At 39.6% G+C, this 13,163-nt stretch overlaps 1 protein-coding gene across 1 annotated transcript in view; it reads left to right on the top strand.

Moving 5' to 3' along the window:
• The first annotated feature begins 454 nt into the window (after positions 1–454).
• The window catches only part of phf21ab (PHD finger protein 21Ab), a 50,326-nt gene continuing 37,617 nt past the window's right edge, over positions 455–13,163 (top strand). The window contains 3 exon segments of the mRNA XM_034148313.1: positions 455–832; positions 8,928–8,966; positions 12,797–12,848. Of these exon segments, the coding sequence (XP_034004204.1) occupies positions 12,807–12,848 (42 nt within the window). The 5' untranslated portion in view covers positions 455–832; positions 8,928–8,966; positions 12,797–12,806.

Raw genomic sequence — 13,163 nt, 5'->3', positions numbered from 1 at the left:
ATTAATTCCTTGTCATGAATTCTTAAATGTAATGTAATATAATGTTACCCCCACTCATCCTGTAAAAATTATAAAAAAAGAAACTGAAGCCGGAGACGAGTGATATTTTTCAACATGTTGCGATTTTCAGAAAAAAGTCAAAATGTTGAGATTTTGAGGAGGAGAACCACCGGAGAACCACCGGAGAACCACATGATAATAACACATGGCATTAATAGAGACGTGTGTTATGGTGTTATCATTATAATCACGGGGGGGGGCACAGGGGACCACCGATGCCCCCCCCTCTAGATCCGCCCATGCGCATAGACTTTCTCTCCATAGAGTTTCACTGAGTTTACATCCGGGTTTTTTCCCTAGGCAATGGGAGTCGCAGCACCGCCGTTCCTTAGGCAAAGTGAAATAAATTCGCCGCACCGACACAAAAAGCAGTCCGCTCCCCGAACACAGCCCCTCCGCGCCCCCCGCCGCTCATCGGCTCCTTTTAACCTGTTTTAACTTTAACCCGTGCTAACATCAAACGCTTTGTCCCGGGTGAGCGCGCGCCAGGTGCACGTGAGAGTAGTTTGTGTGCCCCCTTCCTCGAGCTCCGCGGCGCAGGGATCTGAGCGGTGATGCGGCTGAGAGCTGAATGAGATTGAAGAAGAGTTCTTCTTGTTTTGTAGCTTCTCTGTTTTCTTTTTTAAAACACCTTTAAGCTAAACTACATTTATAATAGAGCCTCTGAATAAAGCTCCGCGGGGAAGGAGTGATCCGGCCTGTCTGCTCATGCTGTGCTGCCATCGTGGATCGGATTGTTATATATATTTAATTAATCTGGAGGATCTGCTCAGTAAGTGCTCATTGGGGCTGTTTTTAGATAACTTTAATGATGTGTGTTGTTCCCCCGCGGGATGTGTGTGAGGGTGTGTGAGGGTGTGTGAGAGTGTGTGTGTGTTTCAGGGTGTTTCGGGGTGTTTCGCTGTGTTTGCGGTGTGTTTCTTCTCCAGGAGTTGGTATTGTGGAGGACAAGGGGCCGAGATAACTTAGACCCTCAGTGTTTAAAACATGGCGTCTTATATCCCTGCTCTCTTTTATATCCATTTCCCTCTCTTTCTGCCCCTCTTACGTCACCGCAGAACCCTACGTGAGGCTATTTGGATGTGACTTAGCTTAGCTTGGTTAGCATTAGCAGCGAGGAGCTAACCGCTAGCATTAGCAGCTAACGTTATTTATCCACTTGTTCTCTCTCTCTCTCTCTGTGTCTCTCTCTCCCCCTCTCTCTCTCTGTGTGAGTGATGCTCGCTCTATCACTAGTCCTCCATGAGTCCTGCAGCATGCACTGAGAGCTAACTTATTACATATAGCACACAGTAGTAATAATAGAAGTTAAAGACAAGTAAGTACATCATCATGGCTAAAAGAGGAGAAAATGACAGCTAAAAAAGGCAGAAACCATTACAGTGTTAGAGCTGAAGTGGTATAGCAGGTAAACAAGCCATGCACTGACAGAGCTGACTTATTAGATATAGATATTAGTGGTAGAATAATGCTAGATAAAGACAAACGCATGGTAACCCTGAGGAGCAGCAGCTGGAGTGATATCTGAGAGACTTCTTAGGACTTTGATTCAACCTGTACATTTCATTAAACCCCACTCCTTGCTCACTTGGTGTCATTATATACTACCTTTATGTAGCTGTCCTTTAGCCCGTCTTTCACTATCCTTTACGGTCAACTTGTGTTTGACTTCTTTCTTATTTTCTATTTGTTTATTTTCTCCCCTTTTTAGTTTTTAAATTATGTGCAATGCCTGGTTTTAATGCTGCTGTGATGCATGTGTCTCTGCATCCTGCTCAGTGTCCCCTGCTGGGTTAGTGTGTGTTTGTGGGCTTGATCTGAACATCCAGACGACCTCCAACAGAAAGGGTTTGAAACATTTATTAAACCACAGAAACTAAAACAACTCTTCCAGGATCTGAACTGTGAAGCACTTTGATCTGGATACCCTCCATTTTAGTTTCATTTACCAGTGTAGAGTAACTGAGTATCAGAGGTAGAGAGTAACTGAGTATCAGAGGTAGAGAGTAACTGAGTATCAGAGGTAGAGAGTAACTGAGTATCAGGTAGAGAGTAACTGAGTATCAGAGGTAGAGAGTAACTGAGTATCAGAGGTAGAGAGTAACTGAGTATCAGAGGTAGAGAGTAACTGAGTATCAGAGGTAGAGAGTAACTGAGTATCAGGTAGAGAGTAACTGAGTATCAGGTAGAGAGTAACTGAGTATCAGAGAGTAACTGAGTATCAGAGGTAGAGAGTAACTGAGTATCAGGTAGAGAGTAACTGAGTATCAGAGAGTAACTGAGTATCAGAGAGTAACTGAGTATCAGAGGTAGAGAGTAACTGAGTATCAGGTAGAGAGTAACTGAGTATCAGAGAGTAACTGAGTATCAGAGAGTAACTGAGTATCAGAGGTAGAGAGTAACTGAGTATCAGAGGTAGAGAGTAACTGAGTATCAGAGGTAGAGAGTAACTGAGTATCAGGTAGAGAGTAACTGAGTATCAGAGGTAGAGAGTAACTGAGTATCAGAGGTAGAGAGTAACTGAGTATCAGAGGTAGAGAGTAACTGAGTATCAGAGGTAGAGAGTAACTGAGTATCAGGTAGAGAGTAACTGAGTATCAGAGGTAGAGAGTAACTGAGTATCAGAGGTAGAGAGTAACTGAGTATCAGGTAGAGAGTAACTGAGTATCAGAGGTAGAGAGTAACTGAGTATCAGGTAGAGAGTAACTGAGTATCAGAGAGTAACTGAGTATCAGAGAGTAACTGAGTATCAGAGGTAGAGAGTAACTGAGTATCAGAGGTAGAGAGTAACTGAGTATCAGAGGTAGAGAGTAACTGAGTATCAGAGGTAGAGAGTAACTGAGTATCAGAGGTAGAGAGTAACTGAGTATCAGAGGTAGAGAGTAACTGAGTATCAGAGAGTAACTGAGTATCAGGTAGAGAGTAACTGAGTATCAGAGGTAGAGAGTAACTGAGTATCAGAGAGTAACTGAGTATCAGGTAGAGAGTAACTGAGTATCAGGTAGAGAGTAACTGAGTATCAGAGGTAGAGAGTAACTGAGTATCAGAGGTAGAGAGTAACTGAGTATCAGGTAGAGAGTAACTGAGTATCAGAGGTAGAGAGTAACTGAGTATCAGGTAGAGAGTAACTGAGTATCAGAGGTAGAGAGTAACTGAGTATCAGGTAGAGAGTAACTGAGTATCAGAGGTAGAGAGTAACTGAGTATCAGGTAGAGAGTAACTGAGTATCAGAGGTAGAGAGTAACTGAGTATCAGAGGTAGAGAGTAACTGAGTATCAGGTAGAGAGTAACTGAGTATCAGAGGTTAGAGAGTAACTGAGTATCAGAGGGTAGAGAGTAACTGAGTATCAGAGGTTAGAGAGTAACTGAGTATCAGGTAGAGAGTAACTGAGTATCAGAGGTAGAGAGTAACTGAGTATCAGAGGTAGAGAGTAACTGAGTATCAGGTAGAGAGTAACTGAGTATCAGAGGTAGAGAGTAACTGAGTATCAGAGGTAGAGAGTAACTGAGTATCAGAGGTAGAGAGTAACTGAGTATCAGGTAGAGAGTAACTGAGTATCAGAGAGTAACTGAGTATCAGGTAGAGAGTAACTGAGTATCAGGTAGAGAGTAACTGAGTATCAGAGGTAGAGAGTAAACTGAGTATCAGAGGTTAGAGAGTAACTGAGTATCAGAGAGTAACTAGAGTATCAGAGTAGAGAGAGTAACTGAGTATCAGAGGTAGAGAGTAACTGAGTATCAGAGGTAGAGAGTAACTGAGTATCAGAGAGTAACTGAGTATCAGGTAGAGAGTAACTGAGTATCAGGTAGAGAGTAACTGAGTATCAGAGGTAGAGAGTAACTGAGTATCAGAGGTAGAGAGTAACTGAGTATCAGAGGTAGAGAGTAACTGAGTATCAGGTAGAGAGTAACTGAGTATCAGGTAGAGAGTAACTGAGTATCAGGTAGAGAGTAACTGAGTATCAGGTAGAGAGTAACTGAGTATCAGGTAGAGAGTAACTGAGTATCAGGTAGAGAGTAACTGAGTATCAGAGGTAGAGAGTAACTGAGTATCAGAGAGTAACTGAGTATCAGAGAGTAACTGAGTATCAGAGGTAGAGAGTAACTGAGTATCAGGTAGAGAGTAACTGAGTATCAGGTAGAGAGTAACTGAGTATCAGGTAGAGAGTAACTGAGTATCAGGTAGAGAGTAACTGAGTATCAGGTAGAGAGTAACTGAGTATCAGAGGTAGAGAGTAACTGAGTATCAGGTAGAGAGTAACTGAGTATCAGGTAGAGAGTAACTGAGTATCAGAGGTAGAGAGTAACTGAGTATCAGAGGTAGAGAGTAACTGAGTATCAGGTAGAGAGTAACTGAGTATCAGAGGTAGAGAGTAACTGAGTATCAGAGGTAGAGAGTAACTGAGTATCAGAGAGTAACTGAGTATCAGAGGTAGAGAGTAACTGAGTATCAGAGGTAGAGAGAAACTGAGTATCAGAGGTAGAGAGTAACTGAGTATCAGAGGTAGAGAGTAACTGAGTATCAGAGGTAGAGAGTAACTGAGTATCAGGTAGAGAGTAACTGAGTATCAGAGGTAGAGAGTAACTGAGTATCAGAGGTAGAGAGTAACTGAGTATCAGGTAGAGAGTAACTGAGTATCAGAGGTAGAGAGTAACTGAGTATCAGAGGTAGAGAGTAACTGAGTATCAGAGAGTAACTGAGTATCAGAGGTAGAGAGTAACTGAGTATCAGAGAGTAACTGAGTATCAGAGGTAGAGAGTAACTGAGTATCAGAGGTAGAGAGTAACTGAGTATCAGAGGTAGAGAGTAACTGAGTATCAGAGGTAGAGAGTAACTGAGTATCAGGTAGAGAGAAACTGAGTATCAGAGGTAGAGAGTAACTGAGTATCAGAGGTAGAGAGTAACTGAGTATCAGAGGTAGAGAGTAACTGAGTATCAGAGGTAGAGAGTAACTGAGTATCAGAGGTAGAGAGTAACTGAGTATCAGAGGTAGAGAGTAACTGAGTATCAGAGGTAGAGAGTAACTGAGTATCAGAGGTAGAGAGTAACTGAGTATCAGAGGTAGAGAGTAACTGAGTATCAGAGGTAGAGAGTAACTGAGTATCAGGTAGAGAGTAACTGAGTATCAGGTAGAGAGTAACTGAGTATCAGAGGTAGAGAGTAACTGAGTATCAGAGGTAGAGAGTAACTGAGTATCAGAGGTAGAGAGTAACTGAGTATCAGGTAGAGAGTAACTGAGTATCAGGTAGAGAGTAACTGAGTATCAGAGGTAGAGAGTAACTGAGTATCAGGTAGAGAGTAACTGAGTATCAGAGGTAGAGAGTAACTGAGTATCAGAGAGTAACTGAGTATCAGGTAGAGAGAAACTGAGTATCAGAGGTAGAGAGTAACTGAGTATCAGAGAGTAACTGAGTATCAGGTAGAGAGTAACTGAGTATCAGGTAGAGAGTAACTGAGTATCAGGTAGAGAGAAACTGAGTATCAGAGAGTAACTGAGTATCAGAGAGAAACTGAGTATCAGAGGTAGAGAGTAACTGAGTATCAGAGAGTAACTGAGTATCAGAGAGTAACTGAGTATCAGAGGTAGAGAGTAACTGAGTATCAGAGGTAGAGAGTAACTGAGTATCAGAGGTAGAGAGTAACTGAGTATCAGAGGTAGAGAGTAACTGAGTATCAGGTAGAGAGTAACTGAGTATCAGAGGTAGAGAGTAACTGAGTATCAGAGAGTAACTGAGTATCAGGTAGAGAGTAACTGAGTATCAGGTAGAGAGTAACTGAGTATCAGGTAGAGAGTAACTGAGTATCAGAGGTAGAGAGTAACTGAGTATCAGAGGTAGAGAGTAACTGAGTATCAGAGGTAGAGAGTAACTGAGTATCAGAGGTAGAGAGTAACTGAGTATCAGAGGTAGAGAGTAACTGAGTATCAGGTAGAGAGTAACTGAGTATCAGAGGTAGAGAGTAACTGAGTATCAGGTAGAGAGTAACTGAGTATCAGAGGTAGAGAGTAACTGAGTATCAGAGGTAGAGAGTAACTGAGTATCAGGTAGAGAGTAACTGAGTATCAGAGAGTAACTGAGTATCAGAGGTAGAGAGTAACTGAGTATCAGAGGTAGAGAGTAACTGAGTATCAGGTAGAGAGTAACTGAGTATCAGAGAGTAACTGAGTATCAGAGGTAGAGAGTAACTGAGTATCAGAGGTAGAGAGTAACTGAGTATCAGGTAGAGAGAAACTGAGTATCAGAGAGTAACTGAGTATCAGAGGTAGAGAGTAACTGAGTATCAGAGGTAGAGAGTAACTGAGTATCAGAGGTAGAGAGTAACTGAGTATCAGAGGTAGAGAGTAACTGAGTATCAGAGGTAGAGAGTAACTGAGTATCAGAGGTAGAGAGTAACTGAGTATCAGAGGTAGAGAGTAACTGAGTATCAGAGGTAGAGAGAAACTGAGTATCAGAGAGTAACTGAGTATCAGAGGTAGAGAGTAACTGAGTATCAGAGGTAGAGAGTAACTGAGTATCAGGTAGAGAGTAACTGAGTATCAGGTAGAGAGTAACTGAGTATCAGAGGTAGAGAGTAACTGAGTATCAGAGAGTAACTGAGTATCAGGTAGAGAGTAACTGAGTATCAGAGGTAGAGAGTAACTGAGTATCAGAGAGTAACTGAGTATCAGAGGTAGAGAGTAACTGAGTATCAGGTAGAGAGTAACTGAGTATCAGGTAGAGAGTAACTGAGTATCAGAGGTAGAGAGTAACTGAGTATCAGGTAGAGAGTAACTGAGTATCAGAGAGTAACTGAGTATCAGAGAGTAACTGAGTATCAGAGGTAGAGAGTAACTGAGTATCAGAGGTAGAGAGTAACTGAGTATCAGAGGTAGAGAGTAACTGAGTATCAGAGGTAGAGAGTAACTGAGTATCAGAGGTAGAGAGTAACTGAGTATCAGAGGTAGAGAGTAACTGAGTATCAGAGGTAGAGAGAAACTGAGTATCAGAGGTAGAGAGTAACTGAGTATCAGAGGTAGAGAGTAACTGAGTATCAGAGGTAGAGAGTAACTGAGTATCAGAGGTAGAGAGTAACTGAGTATCAGAGGTAGAGAGTAACTGAGTATCAGAGGTAGAGAGAAACTGAGTATCAGAGGTAGAGAGTAACTGAGTATCAGAGGTAGAGAGTAACTGAGTATCAGAGGTAGAGAGTAACTGAGTATCAGAGGTAGAGAGTAAATGAGTATCAGAGGTAGAGAGTAACTGAGTATCAGAGGTAGAGAGTAACTGAGTATCAGAGGTAGAGAGTAACTGAGTATCAGAGGTAGAGAGTAACTGAGTATCAGAGGTAGAGAGTAACTGAGTATCAGAGGTAGAGAGAAACTGAGTATCAGAGAGTAACTGAGTATCAGAGAGTAACTGAGTATCAGAGGTAGAGAGTAACTGAGTATCAGAGAGTAACTGAGTATCAGAGGTAGAGAGTAACTGAGTATCAGAGGTAGAGAGAGAGAGAGAGAGAGAGATATTGATTGATTGATTGATTGCCGTGTTATTCTCCAAAGTGAATGTAAACTTGAATAATGTACATCATTTGAATGTAATAATGAAGTTGTTTGTGGAAGCTCCAGAGAATGAGCATTAACTGAGTTTTAAACATCACTTTAAATGGAAGATTTAAAGTGATGTTTAAATCTTCCATTTAGGCCCCGCCCACTCGATCGGTATCGGCCGATACTGATTCCGGCGATCGGCCCCAAAGTTGGCGATCGGAGCATCCCTAACCAGTGGTAGAGAGTAAAGAAGGACTCAAGTACTCGGTTGTATTCATGCATACTAAATATAAGTTGTGTAACTAAGTTAATTACTTGAGTACATGTACTCAGTTACACTGTTTGTTTGCAGTGTAGTACATGTGTTGTTGCTTTTCAGTCATTGAGTATAAGTACATTTACATAAGTACTGTACTTCAGTGTCCGTTGAGGTATTTGTACTTAACATAAGTAATCTTATTTGCATTTATACTGCATGTTATTGACAGCTGGAGGTACTTTTTGTTGTTTAAAAACCCAATATATTATTATTGATGTATTCAAAGTAGGGCTCTGTTTGTGCACAGAGTGTCTCTGTGTGAAGAGGCGTCACTCTGCAGAGTCATCCCAAACACTGCGTATCAGAACTACGCCGTGTACATGTTCATCAGATCAGTGAACAGCAGGATCAATACTTCATCTGTATCACCCCTTATTGTGACGTCCAGACAGAGTTTAAATACCAACCAACTGGATATTGTAATGAAATGATAGTAGCTTTTTTTTGTGTTGTGTTTCTGCTAGGGCTGTGCAATTAATCGCAATTACGATTTTGGCCTGCCACAATTACGAAAACAACATAATCGAAAAAAACAATTATTTAGCTTTGCTTGGTTGTGACCGTGCAACATATTTGATCTAATTAATTTTAGTCTAATTTATTTGTATTTATCATATTTATATATGTTTAGTAGCTTGTTAAAGTGCGCTCCTAAATATGTGTTGATCTTGTTTATTGGTATTTATTATTTTGATATTATTTATTTAAATGTAAATATAAATGTATAATTTATTTAATTTATTTTTGTATTGGTTTTTCAGTTGAATTTTACGTTCAGGGAAATCAATAGTTAAAAAGATACTGTTCAAATTATTATTTGTATTTGTTTTAAAGTTCAATAAATGGATGTTTTCAAAGTCAATGAATAATCGTATTTAATAATCGTGATATCAATTATTGACCCAAATAATCGTGACTATGATTTTTGCCATAATCGCACAGCCCTAGCTTCTGATATTTATTGTAATATTTTCTTATGAAGTTCCATGCAGTTTGTGACGGTGCGTTTGTTTTGCTCACAGGGCAGCACAGAGGGGTGGAGTCAGTCCCACAGCCAGGAGGTGAGCTTCATTATTATCATCTACCCTCACCTTCATCATTATCATCTACCCTCACCTTCATCATTATCATCTACCCTCACCTTCATCATTATCATCTACCCTCACCTTCATCATTATCATCTACCCTCACCTTCATCATTATCATCTACCCTCACCTTCATCATTATCATCTACCCTCACCTTCATCACATTTCATCATGTTCTGAAATATCTACTATTCTATATATGTTTGAAATCTGAAAGTACTCAGATCTTGTAGTAGAGTAAAAGTAGAAGTACTCAGATCTTGTACTTGAGTAAAAGTAGAAGTACTCAGATCTTGTACTTGAGTAAAAGTAGAAGTACTCAGATCTTGTACTTGAGTAAAAGTAGAAGTACTCAGGTCTTGTAGTAGAGTAAAAGTGGAAGTACTCAGATCTTGTACTTGAGTAAAAGTAGAAGTACTCAGATCTTGTACTTGAGTAAAAGTAGAAGTACTCAGATCTTGTACTTGAGTAAAAGTAGAAGTACTCAGATCTTGTACTTGAGTAAAAGTAGAAGTACTCAGGTCTTCAGTAAAAGTAGAAGTACTCAGATCTTGTACTTGAGTAAAAGTAGAAGTACTCAGGTATTGTACTTGAGTAAAAGTAGAAGTACTCGGGTCTTGTACTTGAGTAAAAGTAGAAGTACTCAGGTCTTCAGTAAAAGTAGAAGTACTCAGATCTTGTACTTGAGTAAAAGTAGAAGTACTCAGGTATTGTACTTGAGTAAAAGTAGAAGTACTCAGATCTTGTAGTAGAGTAAAAGTGGAAGTACTCAGATCTTGTACTTGAGTAAAAGTAGAAGTACTCAGATCTTGTACTTGAGTAAAAGTAGAAGTACTCAGGTCTTCAGTAAAAGTAGAAGTACTCAGATCTTGTACTTGAGTAAAAGTAGAAGTACTCAGGTATTGTACTTGAGTAAAAGTAGAAGTACTCGGGTCTTGTACTTGAGTAAAAGTAGAAGTACTCAGGTCTTCAGTAAAAGTAGAAGTACTCAGATCTTGTACTTGAGTAAAAGTAGAAGTACTCAGGTATTGTACTTGAGTAAAAGTAGAAGTACTCAGGTCTTCAGTAAAAGTAGAAGTACTCAGATCTTGTACTTGAGTAAAAGTAGAAGTACTCGTGTCTTGTACTTGAGTAAAAGTAGAAGTACTCAGGTCTTCAGTAAAAGTAGAAGTACTCAGATCTTGTACTTGAGTAAAAGTAGAAGTACTCAGATCTTGTACTTGAGTAAAAGTAGAAGTACTCGGATCTTGTACTTGAGTAAAAGTAGAAGTACTCAGATCTTGAGTAAAAGTAGAAGTACTCAGATCTTGTACTTGAGTAAAAGTAGAAGTACTCAGATCTTGTAGTAAAAGTGGAAGTACTCAGATCTTCAGTAAAAGTAGAAGTACTCAGATCTTGTATTTGAGTAAAAGTAGAAGTACTCGGGTCTTGTACTTGAGTAAAAGTAGAAGTACTCGGGTCTTGTACTTGAGTAAAAGTAGAAGTACTCGGGTCTTGTACGTGAGTAAAAGTAGAAGTACTCGGGTCTTGTACTTGAGTAAAAGTAGAAGTACTCGGGTCTTGTACTTGAGTAAAAGTAGAAGTACTCGGATCTTGTACTTGAGTAAAAGTAGAAGTACTCGGATCTTGTACTTGAGTAAAAGTAGAAGTACTCGGATCTTGTACTTGAGTAAAAGTAGAAGTACTCGGATCTTGTACTTGAGTAAAAGTAGAAGTACTCGGATCTTGTACTTGAGTAAAAGTAGAAGTACTCGGATCTTGTACTTGAGTAAAAGTAGAAGTACTCGGATCTTTGTACTTGAGTAAAAGTAGAAGTACTCGGATCTTGTACTTGAGTAAAAGTAGAAGTACTCGGATCTTGTACTTGAGTAAAAGTAGAAGTACTCGGATCTTGTACTTGAGTAAAAGTAGAATTACTCGGATCTTGTACTTGAGTAAAAGTAGAAGTACTCAGATCTTGTAGTAAAAGTGGAAGTACTCAGATCTTCAGTAAAAGTAGAAGTACTCAGGTCTTGTACTTGAGTAAAAGTAGAAGTACTCAGGTCTTGTACTTGAGTAAAAGTAGAAGTACTCAGGTCTTGTACTTGAGTAAAAGTAGAAGTACTCGGATCTTGTACTTGAGTAAAAGTAGAAGTACTCAGATCTTGTTCTTGAGTAAAAGTAGAAGTACTCAGATCTTGTACTTGAGTAAAAGTAGAAGTACTCAGATCTTGTACTTGAGTAAAAGTAGAAGTACTCAGATCTTCAGTAAAAGTAGAAGTACTCAGATCTTGTAGTAGAGTAAAGTAGAAGTACTCAGATCTTCAGTAAAAGTAGAAATACTCAGATCTTGTACTTGAGTAAAAGTAGAAGTACTCAGATCTTGTACTTGAGTAAAAGTAGAAGTACTCAGATCTTGTACTTGTAGTAAAAGTAGAAGTACTCAGATCTTGTACTTGAGTAAAAGTAGAAGTACTCAGATCTTCAGTAAAAGTAGAAGTACTCAGATCTTGTTCTTGAGTAAAAGTAGAAGTACTCAGATCTTGTACTTGTAGGAATAGTCAACAGAGAGAATAACGGAAAAGTAATGTCAACAACAACAACAGTGATAACAACAATAAGAAACAGAAGTGTGAAGGAGTTCAACTTGTTGTTGTTTATCTCTTGCACAGCTAAGGGACCCTGCGATCTAAATACTCGTGTAGTACCTGAATATCAGAGCAGTACTCGTGTAGTATCTGAATATCAGAGCAGTACTCGTGTAGTATCTGAATATCAGAGCAGTACTCGTGTAGTATCTGAATATCAGAGCAGTACTCGTGCAGTATCTGAATATCAGAGCAGTACTCGTGTAGTATCTGAATATCAGAGCAGTACTCGTGTAGTATCTGAATATCAGAGCAGTACTCGTGTAGTATCTGAATATCAGAGCAGTACTCGTGCAGTATCTGAATATCAGAGCAGTACTCGTGCAGTATCTGAATATCAGAGCAGTACTCGTGTAGTATCTGAATATCAGAGCAGTACTCGTGCAGTATCTGAATATCAGAGCAGTACTCGTGTAGTATCTGAATATCAGAGCAGTACTCGTGTAGTATCTGAATATCAGAGCAGTACTCGTGCAGTATCTGAATATCAGAGCAGTACTCGTGTAGTATCTGAATATCAGAGCAGTACTCGTGCAGTATCTGAATATCAGTGCAGTACTCGTGTAGTATCTGAATATCAGAGCAGTACTCGTGTAGTATATTCTGAATATCAGAGCAGTACTCGTGTAGTATCTGAATATCAGAGCAGTACTCGTGTAGTATCTGAATATCAGAGCAGTACTCGTGTAGTATCTGAATATCAGAGCAGTACTCGTGTAGTATCTGAATATCAGAGCAGTACTCGTGTAGTATCTGAATATCAGAGCAGTACTCGTGTAGTATCTGAATATCAGAGCAGTACTCGTGTAGTATCTGAATATCAGAGCAGTACTCGTGTAGTATCTGAATATCAGAGCAGTACTCGTGTAGTATCTGAATATCAGAGCAGTACTCGTGTAGTATCTGAATATCAGTGCAGTACTCGTGTAGTATCTGAATATCAGAGCAGTACTCGTGTAGTATCTGAATATCAGAGCAGTACTCGTGTAGTATCTGAATATCAGAGCAGTACTCGTGTAGTATCTGAATATCAGAGCAGTACTCGTGCAGTATCTGAATATCAGAGCAGTACTCGTGTAGTATCTGAATATCAGAGCAGTACTCGTGTAGTATCTGAATATCAGAGCAGTACTCCATGAGCTCATAATAATACGTGTTGATGTGTTTCTCGTTCCAGCGGCACTTTAATGCTTCAGCTGGATGGTCTTCCTACTGGAGACGCTGTTAAGGTAAACTTAGATACACACTGTGTATATCATGTCTCTACTGGAGACGCTGTTAAGGTAAACTTAGATACATACTGTGTATATCATGTCTCTACTGGAGACGCTGTTAAGGTAAACTAAGATACACACTGTGTATATCATGTCTCTACTGGAGACGCTGTTAAGGTAAACTTAGATACATACTGTGTATATCATGTCTCTACTGGAGACGCTGTTAAGGTAAACTAAGATACACACTGTGTATATCATGTCTCTACTGGAGACGCTGTTAAGGTAAACTTAGATACATACTGTGTATATCATGTCTCTACTGGAGAC

The sequence above is a fragment of the Trematomus bernacchii genome, unplaced genomic scaffold, assembly GCF_902827165.1.
Source record: "Trematomus bernacchii unplaced genomic scaffold, fTreBer1.1, whole genome shotgun sequence".
NCBI lineage: Eukaryota > Metazoa > Chordata > Actinopteri > Perciformes > Nototheniidae > Trematomus > Trematomus bernacchii.
Note: the sequence above shows the minus strand (reverse complement) of the source record. Positions and strands in the feature narration are given on the sequence as shown.